The following is a 20,371-nucleotide window of genomic DNA, read 5'->3' on the forward strand; positions in this document are numbered from 1 at the left end:
TGGTATTTATATGAAGAGTACAAGAAAAATATATGGTTTATATAGATTTTAATTTTTTTTCAAAGGGAAGCTGGGGTTAAGCGGACCCCTATCAGAACAACAGCCGCCCCATGTGGACCTAGCACAGTCAATGGAGTGGGCCTCAGTGGGACCCAGAAACAATTTTTTTCTATATGTCACATCTAAACAGAGACGGGACCGACCATCTACCAACTGCTCAAACATGGATCTGGATCTCAAAACATTGAAGCTATTATCTGTTAAAGAAGAGAGGATTCTGTCTAATTTGGATGTGATGACATCGATCCATGTCTGAGCTAGGGGCAAAAACCGTTTGAGTATCTGAGCCTGGCCCAGGACTGAAACGGATCTAACCCATATTATCAGATTCAGATAGAGGAACAGATATGGTGGGGTTTAGTTGGACCCAGGTTGAATGGGATACAAATATGGCTGCATTTGGGTTTAAATCTGTTCTAACCTGATCCATTTTACACACGAAAATCTATGTTATAGATATACACTATTTATGGTCCAGCATTTAGGAGACCCGATGCAGCATAGGAACATGGATGACACGTTTTATGTTTTATTTATGCAAACAATTATTTTTAATGTAATATTCATTATATATTAGTATTTTAAAAATGAAAAAGGGTTTACATTTGGCACTAATGGAGGTAGACAACTATTGAGCTCAATATCAAGGTTTCAAACTGTACCAACTCAATCTGACCACAAAGATGTCTTCAGCATCCTTTGTTTGCTAAGGATCAAACCTTGAAACCTTTTTTAATATAAAAAATATGTTTTTTTGAGTCATGAAATTTTGGTGCATTGTGAGCAGATGATTTTTAAAGCTATTAAAAAAACATATTTATATGTCACAATCACATTATTTCAAACTCATTTTCTACACCCATAAGGTCAGACATATTAAATAAGCCAAAAAATTGAAAATAAAGTAATTTTTTACTCAATAGTTCCTTACCTTCATTATTAATAATGACTATTAAGTTAACCCTTTAAAAAATACATATTTATGTCTTGCTTATTGTAAAAATGACGAGTTCAGGCCTCGAGACCCTTTTGCGTCCACATCGCAGACGCAAATGAAATCAACAAATTTTATCCTTTTTAAGTGGACCCATGGAATAGTGACACATTATAACTAAGATTTGATACTAAAGCATAAGTTCTTAATGGGATCAGGATCCCGAACTAGACCCACCCTTCAAAATCGGATATAGTGTCGAAGTCAACATATCTGACCCGTTTGCATACCTATCTGAAGCAGACCCAAACAAGGGTCCGGCTTAGACATTGTTCTAGACATGACTGGGTTGAGTATGGGGCAGGGGAGATCCGACCCGGTCATCTCCGAGTCGGACTATTTGAAAGGGGCAGTTGACAAGGCTGTTCCCAAAAGTCAAAACATGTTAAGACGGCAATTCACAGCCTTCTCTAAGGATGGCAGTAGACCGGAGCAAAATGGGGCCCTGCCCCGCCTCGTTCCGTTTGGATCAAAGATGGAGGACATGAAGGCAGGGATGAGGGTTAAAATTAAAACCAGTGCAAGGATGGAGGCAGGATGGATTTATGTTTTTCTCTGTCCTGCCCCGGCCCCATCTCCAATCCCCGCCTTGCTTTGCCCTGTCCCGTCCCCATCTCCAATCTCTGCCCCGTATCCGATCCATCTTTAGGGATGTTCGTGGACCAAAGGGAAACAAGGCCTTGCCCCGCCTTGTCCCATTTGAATCGGGAATGGAGGACATGAAACAAGAATGAAAGTAGGAATGGCGGTTAAAATCAAAACCCGTTCCAGAATAGAGGCAGGGACAGAGAACAGGATTTTAAGACGGGGCGGAAGTGGAGAGCTTGTCACCCGCCCCGCCCCGCCCCGACCCGATCACTGCAATCCCTAGCCTTGTCCTGAGAGGACTGCTTCCTTTCTCTGGCCGAGTTTTTGCCGATCATTTCCAGAGGTCACTAGTTTTTACCGATTTTTTCACCTCCTTTAAAGGCCCTCTCTCTCTCTCCGGAGATACCAAAAACCGACGCAGAGAAATCCAGGAAGAAGAACGGAGGCTGCGTTTGGTCTATCTCCCTCTCGATTCCTCCCTTCCCCATCGATCGAGAAGGACGGAAAACTATGGTGGTCTTATTTTTCTTGACGCCCTCTTCCCCATTCTGATCCGCAGGAGAGAGGGAGAGTGGTCTCTTTCTATTTCATCCCGATTCGATGGCGTCACGTGAAACGAGGAAGATGGTGATGATGAAGATTGTTGTTTTTGTTTTGTTGATGGTTCTGCCGACGGCCATCCAATCTGCTCGTGTCCAAAGCGTCGAAGGAAACGATGGATCTCAGATAGGCCCGAGGAGATCGCTATTGAGATCTCTGAACGTGCCGGACTCGACTGATTTCGCTGTGGAATTGAATAGCTCCAACTTCGATCAGGTTCTCAAGGACGCCCCCACTCCCTGGGCAATCGCCGAGTTCTTCGCACACTGGTAAGCGAACGTCTTCTTCCTCTTCTTCTTCTCTTACTCTGTTTGCTTCAGATTCTGTCCATTTCTATCACATTGGATCTTTAAAGGTATCGATTGAGAAATGTTATGGCTGTGCAAATTTTGGTTTGTAAAGGTTTCAGTTGAAAATAAGTTGAGGGATTCCCATTCTTGTACGTTCTTTTTGGGGTGGGGGTTTTCGACCGGCCGAGAACAAGTGTGATGTAGAAGATATGGATTTTTTCATTGTCTCTATAGGGTTTATTGTTGTTTTTTCTCTCATTTCCTTTCTCTTTTCAAGGGAATGATCGTTAAAATTCAACTTCTGGTAACACAGCTCCTTTATTGACATGTCATTTTGTGAGTGGGTTGAACTAAAGTTTGAAGCTTGGAATTTGGAATATCAGTAGCATATGAATAAGTTTGATACTTTATTACCCCTACTTCCCGAAAGTCTGTTTTTCAACTTCGGGATCTAACATCAACTGCAATGGTTAAATTTGTGGTTCATTTTTAGAGATTGACGGGAGTACCATATAGATGGATAGATCTTTCGTTTGTGTAATTATATATAGGCTCGTTAACTAGTAACAAATATTTTTTTCACATATTCTATATCATAGAGTTTAGATGCTTGAAGTGTTTGTCTTGCAAGCAATAAGTTTAGAGTTCAAATCCTATTGCTTACATCTTTGAAGCAACGTACTTATTTTGTAAACTACCCTGTTTGAGCTTGGGTTAGTAGGTTTAGGGTCTAATTTTCTCATTTCAGTTTTAAGAAATGTATTCTTTTTGTTAACAAGGCAACTTGAGCTCAGCTCGTTTAACCAAGGCTCTGCTCAGCTTGCCACAAGAATTAGCCAAGCTGGTTATGAACCCAAAAGTATAAACAAAAGATGACCAAAACTGGAACTGAGATCGTGCAAATCAAGAACCATCAAGAAGCTACTTTTAGCCTAGTAAGAAACATTTTTGGCTTTTCTTTTCTGTTGGGTTGGTCCATGTGCAGTTTAAACTCAATATATATATATATATATATATATATATATATATATATATATATATATATATATATATATATATATATATATATATATATATATATATATATATATTTGGTAGAGAGGGCAGGGGTGCACGGATTTATACATGAAACCATGTGTTGTGAAAAGCGTTGAGGCATAGCGTGGCGCTCCACCAAAATCTGAGGCGAGGCATAAGCCTCGAGGCGTAAAGCATAAGCCTCAAGGCGTAAAGCGTAAGCCTCAATTTTTTTTAAACTTAAAAAAACTATAAAAAATATCTAAAATTATAAATAAATAAAAAATGCTTTATTAATGAAGCAATAACCAACAAGAAATAAAAAATCTCAAATAAATACTGAAAAATTATGAGATTAACATGTAAAAATAACATTAATGCAACAACTTGATCTATGTAAGTATCTAAGAAATAAAATATGAGCATTCATTCAACAAAAAATTAACAACGAAATGCATATTAGCATTAACAACATCATATGGACATAATTAGAAAATGCATGTGAGCATTAACATAACTCTTCAAAATGAAAGTGTTAACATTCACAAGTGCAAATGAAAGGCCCCAAAAAACATATAAATGCCCATAGCCCTATGTTGTGTTTCGTCATCATCAATATCTAAGTCTTCAATGTCATCATCTGAGGAATCCATATAAATAGGTTCTCCTTCATCCTCATTTTCTGACTCTTTATCATCTACACTTTCTTCCTCCAAATCCTCATTCACTTCTTTTGCTTTTCTTTTTTCTTCAATAAAAAATCATATATTAAATACTTATTTATTTAATTAAAAAAATATATTTATATTCATAGCAAGGTAAAAAGAATATAGCTTTATCTGGATCTCTTAGAGACCTGTCTTGCCTAGAACCACTTTGTGAATCATGACGTGAAGTGACTTTTTCAATAAGCATATACTCAATGGCATTTATGTCGAAGTTCAGATCCAACCATGAATCCTCCAACCAATTGAGATTGCTAGGCAATACTGGATTCTTCCTTCTTCACAATCTACTCATCATCTGAGTCTTATGATCTAGACATATAGGGTCTTTGGTAGCCCTTCTTATATTTTTCTCTCTTAATTTCATGTTGTACATTACAAAAACCAATGCATTCATCTTCTCTTGTTCAAGTCTATTCTTCCGTTTTGTATGCACTTATAATTCAAAATCATTGATAATCAATTATAAAATAATTACACTTATAAAAATGTATTTCAAAAATAAAATACAAAGTCACAAACAAATGAGAAAGTAATCTAATTCCTCTCACAACCCAATGCACTACACGTCAAACTTAGAATTTGAATTGCAAAATTCATCAATTCAGGATTTTTGTGCCCAAATGAATTCCACCAATTATCTGCATTCAAATAAAACAATAAAAAAATTGATAAAAATATTAAAATATCATAATTAATAAAAACATAAAGAAAATATTAATAAATAACAACATAATTGCAAACTTACCAGGGTTTTTTAATTTTCTTGTTATAACGATTGCCTTTCTACCAAACAACCCCTTTGCCTTTTTGAATGCATCGATTTGTGTTGTAATTTTCAACTGAACATTTGCATCAGAAATCAATTTTTCAACACAATCATAAAAGCTACTCATAACTTCTCCATTTGGGTTGAAGTTGTCAGTATAATGAAAATGAAGATTTAAATAATAGGCAGCTACATGCAAGGGCTTATGAAGTTGCAAGTCCTATCGTCTATCAATGATATCTCAAATAGGTTTATATTTTTTTTCAACATTGTCATGGTTTGAAGCAATTTTCTTCTTTGCTCTATCCATTGCCTCGTACAAAAATTTCATAATAGGCTCATATGCATCCACTAATCACAATACTTTTATGAGAGATAGTGTAGCTTTAATTGCATATGATATGACAACCCAAAACTTATGATCATTAAGAACAATATAAGAAATATTTTTAGCATCATATTTCTTATAGTAATTAGATGATCTAAAATTTGAAGACAAGAACATCGACTTCAACTCTTTCTTATAACATGCAATACTATGAAGCGTGAGATATGTTGTGGTAAAATGAGTGACGACTGAACGTAGAAGTTCTTTATTCTTTGTGAACTTTCTCATCAAATTTAATACCCATGCATGACTAATGACTATAGATATATCTTGTAATTTTTTTTGCCTTTTTCACTGTATCTTTAAAAATTGATATCTTCCAATATCTTCTAACATTAGATCCAAGCAATGCGCCACACATGGTATCCAAAAACATGTTTTTCCTATTATTAACATATTTCCAGCTGATACATAATTTTGTGCATTATCTGTAATGAATTACACCGCATTACCTCCACCAACTTCTTTAACAACTTCTTCAAACAACTTAGACAAATTTGTACCAGTTTTTTTCATGTCGCTGATGTCAATGAACTTAAAAAATACTGTCTCATATGAGCTATTCACAAGAAAATTAATTAAGTTTCTTTCTTTTTCATCTGTCCAACCATCTGTCATAATGTTTCAACCAACTCTTGACCATTCATTTTTTAACTCTTTTAAAATTTCATGAGTACAATCTACCTCGTCCATCAAAATCCATGTTCTGATCTTGTAGTAAGAAGACAGTTTGAACCCTCGCCCATAATTTGCAATGGATTCTACCATTGCACCAAAATATGGACTGTTGCAAAGATTAAATGATAGGACATTTGAATAAAAAAATCTACCAATGGCACGACATACGTTTTCTCTCTCATTCCTTTTGAAAGCAGTGTTTATTGTGGTTTGTCGTGCTTCTTTATTCACAAAGAGGTCTATGAGATGACCTGTGCTTGTTTTTGCAACACTATATGATCCAGTGGCTTCTTTGTTCAAATTATCACTTATTGATGATCCAAAATAAACACTCCTCTCGATTTTGAACTTATTTTGTTCATCCTTTTGTTTTTTTTGCTTATAATCTCTTAGATGATTCTGGAAAAACCTTTTCACATTAAGTGAAACCGCTTCACACATGCTTACATCATGTTTCGTGTTAGCTAAGTGATGTTTTAACCTATAGATGACTCCTGTAGTCTCTTTATGATAGTAATTGCAAATTACATGTCCTACGAGTTTGAGATCTTTAGTGGGATTTGAAACTTTAGTTCCATGATCCCATCTTACATCTCTTCTCATTGTTGAACTGCAAAGTTGCATATAAGAAAATATATATTAACACAAAAGTTTATAAAAACTCATAGAGTAAAAAAAAAAACTGAGACTATCACGGGCCTATTTCCTTCAATGGGCCAGCGCGGCGCGACAGTCCTTCCTCACCGCCGCAAGCCTACTCGTCAGCTCGCTTGCCGGTCGCGGAAGCTTGTAATCAGAGTGCAAGAGAGCAAGAGAGAATAGAGGGAGAGAAATTGCAATCACAAGAAGCAATCACAACGAGGGTGAACAAAAGAAAGCTCAACGCATTTACTTCATTCACAATTTTGCCCGCAGTCTATTACAGTTCAAGTATACGGGTTGCCCCTTCGGGGTATTGATTCACTTGAACCGGGCAACTTACATTAGACGCAACAAAAGCAAAACAGACTCTAAGCGCAACTATACACTGTAAGTCGCAAGAGAACATGCTCCCCCCTTCAAATCATGCGCCGTCCTCGGCGCCATCTGTTTCGTGGTAAGCCCTGACTTCAGCCGGGTAGCGGCTGTTCATTCGAAATGCAGGCTCCCACGTTGGTTCCGTTGTTTCCTCCCACTTCACCAAGTATTTCTTCGCTTGTCCCAAGTAGTTGACCTTGTGGCGAAGGATCTGACTGAGGTGCTTCTCGGCCCGTTGTGTTCCCGGGGCCCTTTGCATGATGAGAGCGCGTTGTGGCACACTCGTTCTGGGTCTCCATCATCTGGATGAAACTGCTTGAGGTTGCACACGTGGAACACCGGGTGCACCTTTAAGTCTGGGGGCAACTCCAGCTTGTATGCCAGCTTGCCCACCTTCTTTGCGATGGTGAAGGGTCCCTCATACTTTCTGAGTAGTCTGCGGTGCCGCCCGCGGAAGATGCCTGTGCGATCAGGATATAACTTCACCAACACTTGGTCCCCAACTTGAAACCCTGCGGGCCGACGGTGTTTGTCCGCCCACTTCTTCATTCTCTTTGTCGCTTTGTGTAAGAATGCCTTCGCCAACTCGTTTTGCTCGTGCCAGTCACGAACAAACTGATAGGCGAATGATGGCCTTTCCTTTTCTTGTGTGGCAAGAGTGTGCGAGGTCAGTGACTGCTGCCTCGTGGCTATCTCGAACGGATTGTGGCCTGAAGACTCGCTCTTCTGCAGATTATAACAAAACTGTGCCACATCAAGGAGCTTCACTCAATTCTTCTGATTGACACTAACAAAGTGCCTAAGGTACTGCTCCAGTATCCCATTGATACGCTCTATTTGCCCATCTGTCTGCGGATGAAAGCTAGTTGAAAACAGCAACTCAGAGCCAAGTAGCCGAAATACTTCACGCCAGAACTTGCCCGTGAAGCGAGCATCGCGATCACTCACAATGCTCTTTGGTATGCCCCAATGCTTCACCACATGCTTTACGAACAACTCTGCAGTCTTCTCTGCAGGGCACTCCTTGGAAGCTGGGATGAATGTGACATACTTTGAGAAACGATCCACCACAACCAAAATAGAACTGAGGCCCTCTACCTTCGGCAGACTAACAATAAAGTCCATGGAGATGCTATTCAAGGACGTTCTGGAATTGGTAGAGGCTCAAGGAGACCGACAACCTTCTGGTTTGTCCCCTTATCTTGCTGGCAGATGAGGCATGTCCGCACATACCCCTCAACGTCGTCTCTTATCTGCGGCCAATAGTAGCCTCGCTCAAGGAGTGCTAGGGTCCGCTCCTGACCAGGATGGCCGGCCCATAGTGTATCATGGCACTCCTTGAGTAGCTCTCGGCGAAGGCTTTCCCACCGTGGTACAAAGATGCGCCCCCCTTTTGTTACGAGGAGGCCATCCTGTAGCCAAAATCACCGAGTCTTCCCTGCCTGCGCTAGAGAAACAAGGTGTTGTGCGGTCGGATCCTGCTGCGTACCCTCGCAGATGCGGCTCAGCAATGCACCCTCCAAATGCACTTCAGAAGAATCCGCGCGCGCAACTGCCAGTTCAGCCCTACGGCTCAGGGCATCCGCCACAACATTGGTCTTTCCCACCTTGTACTCCAAGGCAAAGTCGAACTCAGCCAAAAACATCTGCCATCGAGCTTGTTTAGGCGTCAACTTCTTTTGTGTCTGAAAATAGCTCGTGGCCACATTGTCCGTCTTGACGACGAACTCGACACCCAAAAGGTAGTATCGCCAGGTCCTGAGGCAATACACAATGGCGGTCATCTCACGTTCGTGCAATGTGTAACGCCTCTCTGCATCCTTCAGCTTGCGACTCTCATATGCGATCGGATGACCATCTTGCATAATAACTCCGCCAATGGCAAAGTCTGAGGCATCCGTGTGGATTTCAAACGGTCTCGAATGATCAGGCAGTCGCAGCACTGACTCCCTCACTAAGGCTTTCTTCAAGCCATCGAAGGCATCTTGGCACGCTTCTGTCCAGAGCCATACCCGATTCTTCTTTAACAAATCTGTAAGGGGCGCAACAATGAGGGAATAACCTTCGATGAAGCGCCGATAATAGTTTGCCAAACCGAGGAATGACCGCAATTCTGACACTTTGCTTGGCGGAACCCATTCTTGGATGACCCTTATCTTCTGCCCATCCATACGCAGCATACTACGCCCCACAACGTGGCCAAGGAAACTGATCTCCTCCTGCCCGAAGAGACACTTCTCTCGTTTGACACAAAGGTCATTCTCTTTCAACACCTGAAACACTGTTCGCAAGTGCTCGACATGTTCCTCCATGTTGCTGCTGTAGATCACGATATCATCCAGGTAGACTACCACAAACTTGTCTAAGGGTAGAAGATCTGGTTCATTAAAGTCGTGAACGTGGCTGGAGCATTTGTCAACCCAAATGGCATTACTAGAAATTCGTAAGCACCATAGCGGGTGACGCAAGTTGTTTTCGGCTCATCACCTTCGGCAATCCTTACCTGCCAGTAACCCGATCGCAGATCTAACTTGGAAAAGATACGGGCACTGCCTAGCTGATCGAACAAGTTCGCTATCAATGACAATGGGTACTTGTTCTTCACCGTGACCTTGTTCAAGGCACGATAATCCACACATAACCGTTTAGAGCCATCATGTTTCATCTGGAAAAGGACCGGGGCACCAAATGGGGCTTTTGATGGACAAACAATGCCTGCGTCCAACATCTCGTCTAGCTGCTTGCGCAACTCCTTCAGCTCAGCTGGCCCCATACGGTATGGAACCATTGCAGGGGGCTTCACTCCCGGGGTCAACTCAATCTTGTGGTCGACCTCGCGTCTTGGCGGAAGACGCTTTGGCAATTCCGGGGGCATCACCCCCCGAAACTCCTTCAATAGTGGGGCTAGGGTCGGCGGCACTGCTGCTTCTACCTTCCCTCCATCTGCACGCACTGCAACTAAGAATGTCTGCTCCCCATGCTTGACACCCTTCTTCAGTTGCATTGCCGATAACACGGAAGACTTGCCTTTCTGCGTAAGGCACTGCACCGTGTGTGACAGGTCTGACCCCATGATCGTCAACGTGTTAAACTTTGGCAGCATCATAACATTCTGGCTTCGCAGAAACTCCATACCCAGAATCACGTTCAAATCGTCCAGGGGCACCACAAAGAAGTTGGCTTTGCCGACCCAACTCCCCACTTGAGTAGCCACATCTCTTGCTTCACCAAGGATGGGCTTGGCCTCAGAGTTTACTGTTTTGATAGTCCTCTGCTTTGGCCCAGTTTTCAAGCCCAACCGCTCTGCCTCTTCCCGCGAGACAAAGTTGTGTGTGGCCCCCGAGTCTACCATTGCTGAAGTAGACTTTCCATTCATAATGACTTCTACGTACATAAGTTCCTTACTGACCTGCATGTTCTTAGCTGCGCAACTTCTAGCTGCGTTAATCGATCGCATGACCCCCATCCTTGGTTGCATGGTCTCAGTGTCATTGCATTCAGTATCGCTGCATTTTTCCCGTGTAGCATTGGCTTGCCCGTCGTCCTTTACAAGGTGCTTTGGGCACTGCCTGACGATATGTCTATCGCCGCAGATGCAACATGTCACAACCGCACTCTTGTTGCTGTTGTTATGCTTTGTGAAGTTCTGTTTCTTTTCGGATTGATGGCGTGTCGACGCCTCACCTTTATCGTTGCGCTGCTCATCCTTCTTGCCTCCGTGGTCAGGCTTCTTCCCAACTTTGGTTGATGGGGTGAAAGGCTTGCGCTGAGTGTCAACTAAGCGCTCTGCCGCCACATATGCATTTCATCTTCCAAAATACGGGGGTTGCTTCTTTCCACTTCCGACTGTGCCCATGGTTGAAGTCCCACAATGAACCAGTTGAGCATGTCGTCTTCTGGCATGTTAGGTATCTCCAGCATAAGCTTCTGGAACGTTCTGACATAGTCTTGCAACGAACCAGTATGTTTGAGCTCACGAACCATCCGGTAAGCCTGTCTCTGCGCATTTCTTGGCATGAAGTAGTTGCGCAACTCTACTTTGAAGTCATCAAAGGTGTCTATCACACATTGACCCATTTCCATGTCATTGCGCTTCCGCCTCCACCAAGCGATAGCATCCCCATCAAGTAAGGCCGCTGTAGCCTTGATTCTTAGATCTTCGAGGGTCACATTCTGGATATCCAAGTAGTCTTCTACTTGGAACAAGAAGTTCTCAATGGCCTTGTTGTCGCGAGAACCATTGAATTTTGCGAGTCTAGGTACATCAATCCTTGATGGTCTTTCACCATTTTCACCATTTAGGGTCACCGCCCGCTGCAACGTACGGTTCTTAAACTCAAGATCGATCACTGTAGTCGTCAATGAAGTGACCTGCCGATTAGTAAGTTCACCTGCTCTTGCAGGCTCGCCACCATATCATTCAATTCATTGAATGATTCACATGCGCGTGAAATCGCTTCATCATGCGAAGTCACATCTTCCACCAGCTTGTTAACAGTTGCAGCCAACTCTTCTTGGCCCCGAGGTGAACCCATCTCCTCAGCTTCGGCAACTGCCTTGCCTTTGGTGTTGCGCAAGTATTGATAAGGCGCCACAATGTCTTGCTCACAAATCGCAGCCTGTCGGCATGTCTGTCGACACCGACTCCGGAGTCCCTTCCCAGCACGAGAACAGGCTCTGGTACCACTTGTCACGGGCCTATTTCCTTCAATGGGCCAGCGCGGCGCGACGGTCCTTCCTCACCGCCGCAAGCCTACTCGTCAGCTCGCTTGCCGGTCACGAAAGCTTATAATCAGAGTGCAAGAAAGCAGGAGAGAATAGAGAGAGAGAAATTGCAATCACAAGAAGCAATCACAACGAGGGTGAACAAAAGAAAGCTCAATGCATTTACTTCATTCACAATTTTGCCCGCAGGCTATTACAGTTCAAGTATACGGGCTGCCCCTTCGGGGTATTGATTCACCTGAACCGGGCAGCTTACATCAGACTCAACAAAAGCAAAATAGACTCTAAACGCAACTGTACACTGTAAGTCGCAAGGGAACAGGGACAATACTTTATATAATCCAATAAATTCAAATTCATATTCAATAAGAATCAACATATATAACTTGTAAGCTAATTAAATATCTTGAAAACTAATTATATAACTTGGAAACAAATTATATAACTGTGAAAAAATTATCCTGTAGCGTAAAATTCAAAATAAGTAACTTTATTTTATCTTCAGATTCATATCAGTGAACAAGAATTAGGCTTTTACTTCCTTTAATCAGTAATTTTTATTTTCAGATGAACAATTAGGCCTTTACTTCCATATCTTGTAGCGTAAAACTAAGTGGTGTTTTCAGATGTCTAATTTTTATTTCCAGATTTGAATAGATTTGAAAATCATTTCATATTGCTTGTTTGATATCTAAAGGGTCATCGATCTTGCATTCTGTTCTTTTTTTTACTAACAGGCATGTGCTATAAGCTTAATTGGTATCTACAACTTTCAGAATCTTAACCTTTGAATTTGCTTATGTGCTAGTTAGGGTCAATCTGTACCTATGATATATTGGGAGATTATTTAAATTTTAAAGGTTTCCCATGATTGTTGACACCATGTTATGTTTCCTGCATGAAATGATGATTATATGCACACCTTGTTCCTTATCGGACCTTGATAAATTAATCTTCCTTTCATTAGCTGGTAGCATGTTCTCTTTGATTTTGCCAAGCTTCTCATCTTGTTTCCTATATTTTCAGATAAGCCCGCTGACAGAAGTCTTATGCCTTCATCTTTTAAAATTCTTACAATACCTTGTTTTTTTCTGCACATCCAGGAAAAGCGATCATGCTTTGACCTTTTGCTACTTCTTGGTGGATGTCATGCATATCTTTGTTTTGGACCTTTGACCATTAACTATTAGTTTTGAGAGTTTTAAGATCTTGAAAGAAGTCTTCTTCTCACTGATTAAAGGAAGTAAAGGCGTAAAATACGACGATGAAACATACAGATTCATATCCATGGCCCGTGCAATACAAAATCACAATCGCATGATTCACGTTTCAGCATTTCCCGTGTATTTATTTAATTAAATAAAAGAAAAAGGAGCAAAAACAAACCACAAGGCCACGAGATACATAAACAAAAACAAAGCAACGATGAATCCCATGAAATAAGGCCCAAGATTAATAAGAAACTTCTCTATTTCAAGAAAAACTACCTTTACAATCAATCCAAAATCAAACAAAGGGCCGATCAAGAACAACATTTTAACCTGATACAGATAGTCAGCAACACCGCACATGCTGCGCTGCCGATCCGCCTCGGCTCTCCGCTGTGAACGAAATTGTCTCCTCCTTTCTCTCCGGCACCAAACCCTAATACACCCAAATGAGGAGTTGAACAATATTCATGCCACCGACTGCGTGTTTCTTAGACAATAAAACATTAGGGTCAGGGGCCCTGTTTTTTTAAACCTAATTTTTGGTCAAATGGGGGCTTTGACCCTCATTTGACCAAAAATCTGAGGTGTATACGCCTCACCCCGAGGCGTACACCTCAAGGCGTATGAGGCACACGCCTCGGGGCTTTTGCGCTTTATACCTGCGCCTCAAGGCCCAAAGGCCCTCGCCTTGAGGCGAGGCGCACTTTTTGCACCTTGAAGTGCATTTTTAATAACACTGCATGAAACACTGTGCATGCCATTTTTCACCATAATTTTTTCATTTTTTCAGAATTCTGACCATATAGATGTGTTCTAGATGGTCAAATATTACAAGTTATGTTTTTTCATCAAAAAACACAAACCAACGGCCTGTTCCTAGCAAACAGACCATGCCAGATGCATCCATGTGGTCAGATTGCCGAAAGACAGTGGCTATCACCAGTGCTCTTGGGGTCTGTGCACCTAGGCCGTGCACATCCATCCTTTTTCATATATATAACTTTTTTGGCTGGCTGAGTCTATTTTCACAAATTCAAACGAGTGGCTTGTCTCATTTCCTAGCATAAATAAATTTTAGCTATTTTGGTCTTATCTGTGTGGTCAGATTGCCAGAAGACGGTGGCTATCACCAGTGCTCTTTGGGGCTGTGCACCTAAGCCGTGCACATCCATCTAACTTTTGTCTTTGGTTTGCTGAGTCTATTTCACAAATTCAAACGAACTCTTTATGAGCTGTCGTTTCCTAGCATAAATAAATTTTAGCTATTTTAAGAGGTCTTGTCAGGTTAATGCTTGGATGTTGTGGGTGGTTGCTTTCCCAACCAAATAGGAAAGAGCTGTTTGTACATACACTGTTAGTCTGATTGTGCTTTGGTTGTTTTTCAGGTGTCCTGCTTGTCGAAATTACAAGGTAATTTGTTGCATATGTTTTAGTGGTATCTGGAAATCAGAGTTATTTATTGTGATTTCTCAGATGTGCGATAATTTTGCAGCCTCATTATGAAAAAGTGGCTAGGCTTTTCAATGGAGCAGATGCAGTGCACAGTGGGATTATATTTATGACAAGGGTAGATTGTGCGTTGAAGGTAGAGTGCCCTATTGTTGATATTATGTGATAAACCATCTTATATCTTTTTACCTGTTGATTTTTAGAGCTTCCCATAGATTTAGGTGTATTTAAAGACTGACTGCTGGTTTTTGTCTTTCTTATTTGACATCCATCCAGAAAAAAAATTTATTGGTATTTACTATTGGTATCGCTATATATGTGAAGATGGCATAGGTGATTGATTGCATGTAAATTTTATGTGTTTCAGCGTTGCTTTATGCTTGAAACCAGAACCTACCATATGCAAGTAACCTCTGTAGATGAAACATGATAAAAGATAGAGATTTAGGCTAGGATCTAAAATCCTGAACTCCAGATCCTAAACTAGGACCTAGTTTACATTACAACACATGTATATGCAGGTGCACACGGACATGCACCTATCTGTGTAACGTGAGTACTTCAAAATGACTAGCATTCTTGTATTGAAGTTTGTATTTTGGGCTGGTGGGTGTTGGGTTTTTATGGATGCTTCCACACACACATATAGTCATAACCCTTGTACCCATACCTTTAAAAGTTGCCGGGTCGTACTCTTCATACCCATACTTGTACCCACACCCATACCTATGACATAAGGTATCCATTGTTCGGCATGTGTTTTTCTTTGACTTTGAGGTTATGCATATATTGAATATCTGTTGTGGTCTTTGTATTTCCCTCTGGTCCTCCTATTTATGTATTTTATTTTTAGCTATTTTTTTATGGGAATAGATCATTGAAATTCCTTGAAAACCTCAACTCTTCTGTTTTCAGATCAGTTTCCAACTTGATATGTATTTATTAGGGGGAAAGCCTTCCCTGTCTTCTATTTTTAATTCCATAAAATTTCCAGTGGCTTATGAAGGTTAGGGATATTAGCAGTCCACAAGTTTCTCAATTCCTAAAGTGGTCTTCTGGATTTGTCTTTATTGTTCTTCTATCTCTATTATTTTGATTTTTCTCTTTGTATCCTAGAGCCAACCTTTGAACAATAGATTTCTTAAATTTCTGTTTTGATTGCTTGACTTCAGAGAGTGCATTAATTCCTGTGCCTGATGTTATTCATAAAATTGGGTGAATAATATCTGATATGCATGGGAAGGGTACTTTGTTTAATTATTCTTCACCAGTCAATGAATGACTTCATTTGATTTTAGGCATATTCATCTATTTATAGATAGCACTCTGACTTGTCCATCGTTATTTTTCTCTTCCGAATGCATCGCAGTGCAGATAAATACAAATCTATGTGATAGATTTTCTGTTGGCCATTACCCTATGCTTTTTTGGGGTCCTCCAGCTGAATTTGCATCTGGCAGCTGGGGACCTAAACATGACAAAGGTAAAATACAAGCAATTGATGATGCACGGACAGCTGATCGCTTGCTTAACTGGATAAACAAAAGATTAGGCAGGCATGTTCCCTTGAATCCTTCTTTTTTTATTCTTCCAGTTTCAAGAGGTTGCTGTGCTATTGTCCGTTGGTATATGAGATCCTAAACTGGAAAGAGTTTGGCTCATTTCACTTCTCAAGCTTAGAATGTCATCATAAATCACTTTATTTTTGTCTTTTCATGGCTACTTGAACATGGAAATGTTAATTATCTTTCAAACTTTGCTGCATTAACTAATCTTGCTTAATTTTCAAATTTGGAGTTCATTTCCTTCTTGAACACTTAATGCGGGATCTGTTGTGTTCCTTGAAAGTTCAAGCTTCAGAAAACCTCTTGATATTAGTGGGCTAAATGATGTTTACATGGTTGCTTGCTGTTTATAGTAATTTTAAGATCGAAATTTCATACATACATTTGGGGATGGAAGCCTGGGATTTTTATTCTGAAAACATGTCAGCATTGTTGAATGTATAAGATAGGAGCAGATAACTAGTAATTATCATGTAACATGAATAAAGGTCAGGGTAATGATGGTATCAGTCAATGATTTTTGTGAGACTTCATTGTTGTTAGTTCATCATGATTATGGCAATTGCTCAATAATCTCTTTCAATAAAAAACCTGGGGATTAAGGCCCCCTTCTTGAATTAAATGGAATTAGCAGCTTGCATGGATTCTGCACTTGCAATCCAATTAGGATGTTTATTCTTCCAGGGTAAAGAGACCCTGTCTTTAGAAACATAATTGAATAACAAACACCAAGATTGAGAGATCGAGACTGCTGTTTTGCACAAAGGGTGAGGTTGGTGGAGCAGGGAGGGACAGATGGTGATTTATGGACATGGCTTCAGAACACCAAAGCGGAGACAATTTTGGCTGTCCTTTTTGCCAGCATTGTTGTAAAATGTTTATAGAAGGTCATTATTGGTTCCACAGTGGCCAAAATACTTATAGATGACATCATCTTTAATTTCTTTTTAAGTCACATCTCTTCCTCACTGAGTCTAGGTGATCTCAGCAACTCTCTCTCTCTTATGTACAGATCAGTTTGAGGCAGGTTTACATGGCTAAGTGCAGAGGCATGTTGCAGAAAGTTTGGTGAAATCATAGTATAAAAGGAAATATTGATTCTTACGAAGAGGTCATTTAGGGTGTTTTCTATAATGAAATCATGGAGTATTAGTTCATAACTCTCTCTCTCTCTCTCATCATGGAAGAATTGTTGTGTTTCTGGTGGATCTGGCATCGGTATCATCACAAAAGAAGATTCATATTGTATCATTAAAGATAGTTTGCACTTTATTTCAGGATTAGGCAAATAGATGTTTGGCAGTCAAATCTCCTTATTTAACTATTGTACGACCTATTTGAACAAAATTACTAGTGAACCCTGGATTTGAAATTTATTCATTAGACTGTAGTCCATTTCTTTGTATGATTTTTATGTGAAGTTGTGAACTGATGCCGTGGTTTTCATTTTTGCACTATACCAAAAATATACCATCTTAAAATTTTTTACATGTCAACTTTACAGGGCATTTTCCTTTGATGATGAGAAAACTGAAAAAGTGTTTCTGTATACACACAATATTTCAGATTCTGGTCAGGTATTTTAAAGAATGCTTGACTGATATTAACATATTTTCCATGTTTATTATACTCCATTAACCGTCACTTATTCGTTTAGTGATACTATTCAATGTTTGTGGCATGTAACTGGTGAAAGATTTTGCAAGCCGCATTTGATCTTGAGGAAGCAACAGCTAAAGCTTTTGACATCATCTTGGAACATAAGGTAGCATTTTTCCATGTCTATCATATTTTATTTATCTCATCCACCAACTCATATGGTCAATTTCTTGGCCACGGTTGCAGATGATAAAGCCAGATACTCGAGCTCCTCTTATACAGTTTCTGCAACTTTTGGTGGCTCATCATCCATCTAAGTGGTATATCGACTTTGATCCATAGTGATTGTAATGCATATTACCATTGCTTTCTTTTTATTTACAGTTGATAATATTTTAGGTGTCGAAGAGGAAGTTCTGAGATACTTGTCAACTTTGATGACACATGGCCTTCAAATTTGTGGTCAATTCATACCAAGAAAGATGTTATTTCTGATAAAAATGATACAATGAGAAGCATTGGTATTTGCGGTGAAGAGGTCCCTCGTGGATATTGGGTAGTTTTCTCTCTTTAATTTATACTTAGATACAGCACTTAAACTGGTCCAGAGTTCTGTAAGGGATTGTGACTAGTAATACCTGTTATTGTAACTAAACTTTTTTCTGCAGTTAAACTGAATAGTAACTGTAACTCTGTTCCTCTCCTCTCAGAACGACACTTGAACTCACTCGGCCTATGTTTCATAATAGAAGTTTGTATGAAAAATTAATAATTTAATATCATAATCACGAAATATCCAGACATTTCTTTTTTAACAAAAATATATAAATGTTAATACTATATATTTTTTTAGATCAAAATTTTTATTAAATGGATCATTTTTATTTAAAAATCACTGAGATTTTCTCAAAATAAGCTTACTTTTAAACTTTCCTGAGATCACATAGCAACATTATGATGAAACTGATAGTGTTGACTATCACTAATATAAAATCAAGAGCCAATTTGTATACAATCTGCCTTCTCAGCTGCTAATTAACTCATCACAGTTGGTGAAATGATTGATTATTATTATTTTTATCGTAGAAGATTAGAGTTCTTCAAAACATGAAGATTATGTTGCAATGATCAGATCAGGGTCAACCTTGTTTCAATCCCACAGGTTGCAAGCATTTTTGCATAAATTAGATACATATTTACTGAAAGACATTTCAAATTGGAACCTTGGGGTTCATGCCAACATGGACTCATATAAGCAGCCAATTCACCACAGTCACAAGCCAATACATAGGTGAATTATTGTTTGTCATTCTTGGCAGATTTCAGCTATGTATCAACTATATATTGTCAATGTATTGGCAATCTAATGAATATTTAAAATACAAAAAGAAATTAAGACAGGGTATTAAACACTATTGACTTATCTAAATTAGGCATATTCAATATTACATAACAAACCTTAAATACCTTATAAACTAAATAAAATATAATTCTAACTAGTATCTGTACCTAGATCTGTTTTTGTACCCTAACCCAACTGATAAAAGGCCCTTTAGGTCATAATTTGGAATTGAAGTCCAAATGGTTAGCTTTATAGTTAAGTTACCCAGATCTAAATAAGACCTACTATATCTATGCTTGGGCCCATTAGCTTAGACCACATCCATATTGGTTTAATTAAGACATATTATAAGCTCAATCTCACCTAACAGCTGCTTCATCTAAACTGCCTAGTTAAAGATCCAACCTATCCGTAGAATCCAAATGTAGACCTACAATATGCAAAGATGAGCAAAACAAAGAAATATCAAGTGTGGGAAGATAACTGAAATGTAAAAAGAAAGTAAATAGAAACTTCATATCTGCTGACTAAATTAGGAACATTTAGAAGAAATCAAGAACCAAGGAGAAAGGGGAAAAATCTTGCTTACCCCTTTTCTCAATAAATCTTTTATAATCTCAACTGAAACTCCTGAAAGGGTTCCAAACTTTCAATAATATACCACACATTAGAAAACCCAGGTAAAAACTTTAAAATATGCTGTCAATGCCAAACGTTTCAGTGTTTCTATTTTGCTCCTCTTTGTTTTATTATTTAAGAACAAGGGGAAGTGGGGAAGGAGGAAAGAAAACAAACTGAATATGTCATAGGGCATATGTCCATCCTTTATTCTAGATCTTTTTCCTTTTACTTAATTCTTGGACTCTATTCAGTTTCAATTCAATCATGCCTTTTCCACAAATTTATCCCTTTTAAACTTATCACTGAAAATTTGAATTCTTCCAACTTCATATAATGGAAGAAACAAATTATTCCATTTCTCTGCTCTTATATTTTGAGGTAGCATCTCTATGAGAGATGAAGATGAAAGTAAGAAGGTGGTCTTGAGGAGGAAGCCAGATTTATTACTGGTAAAAATTGATGGTTTGTGGTTACATACATGGTTACCCGAAGCGCTACAGGGAGTGGGGAATCATGCTTCCCCGAGACGCACTTCGGAAGCGGGAAACGTTGCGCTTTCGAAACGTCAGGGGAAGGGCCTTTAACATTGGGGAAGCACGCTTCTCCTAAATAGGAAGCGCACTTCTCCTAAATAGGGAAGCACACTTCTCCTAAATAGGGAAGCGAGCTTCCTAATAATGGGAAGCGAGATTCCATGTTTATCTTCAAGTTTTTTTACCAAAAAGATAACAAA

At 39.5% G+C, this 20,371-nt stretch overlaps 1 protein-coding gene across 7 annotated transcripts in view; it reads left to right on the top strand.

Annotated features, from left to right (window-relative positions):
* Nucleotides 1-2,046: 2,046 nt before the first annotated feature.
* Nucleotides 2,047-20,371, top strand: part of LOC149834047 (sulfhydryl oxidase 2-like) — a 59,186-nt gene continuing 40,861 nt past the window's right edge. For all 7 annotated transcript variants that reach the window (XR_016432742.1, XR_016432743.1, XR_016432744.1 and 4 more), the window contains exons 1-8: nt 2,047-2,511; nt 14,448-14,472; nt 14,555-14,647; nt 15,886-16,067; nt 17,581-17,653; nt 17,773-17,841; nt 17,922-17,995; nt 18,075-18,231. Coding sequence is in view for 4 of the 7 variants with exons in the window: in XM_090011192.1 (XP_089867318.1) it covers nt 2,243-2,511; nt 14,448-14,472; nt 14,555-14,647; nt 15,886-16,067; nt 17,581-17,653; nt 17,773-17,841; nt 17,922-17,995; nt 18,075-18,231 (942 nt within the window). In the remaining 3 variants the exon portion in view is untranslated. The remainder of the gene's footprint in view (nt 2,512-14,447; nt 14,473-14,554; nt 14,648-15,885; nt 16,068-17,580; nt 17,654-17,772; nt 17,842-17,921; nt 17,996-18,074; nt 18,232-20,371) is intronic.

The sequence above is a fragment of the Nuphar pumila genome, chromosome 6, assembly GCF_984573655.1.
Source record: "Nuphar pumila chromosome 6, dmNupPumi1.hap1.1, whole genome shotgun sequence".
NCBI lineage: Eukaryota > Viridiplantae > Streptophyta > Magnoliopsida > Nymphaeales > Nymphaeaceae > Nuphar > Nuphar pumila.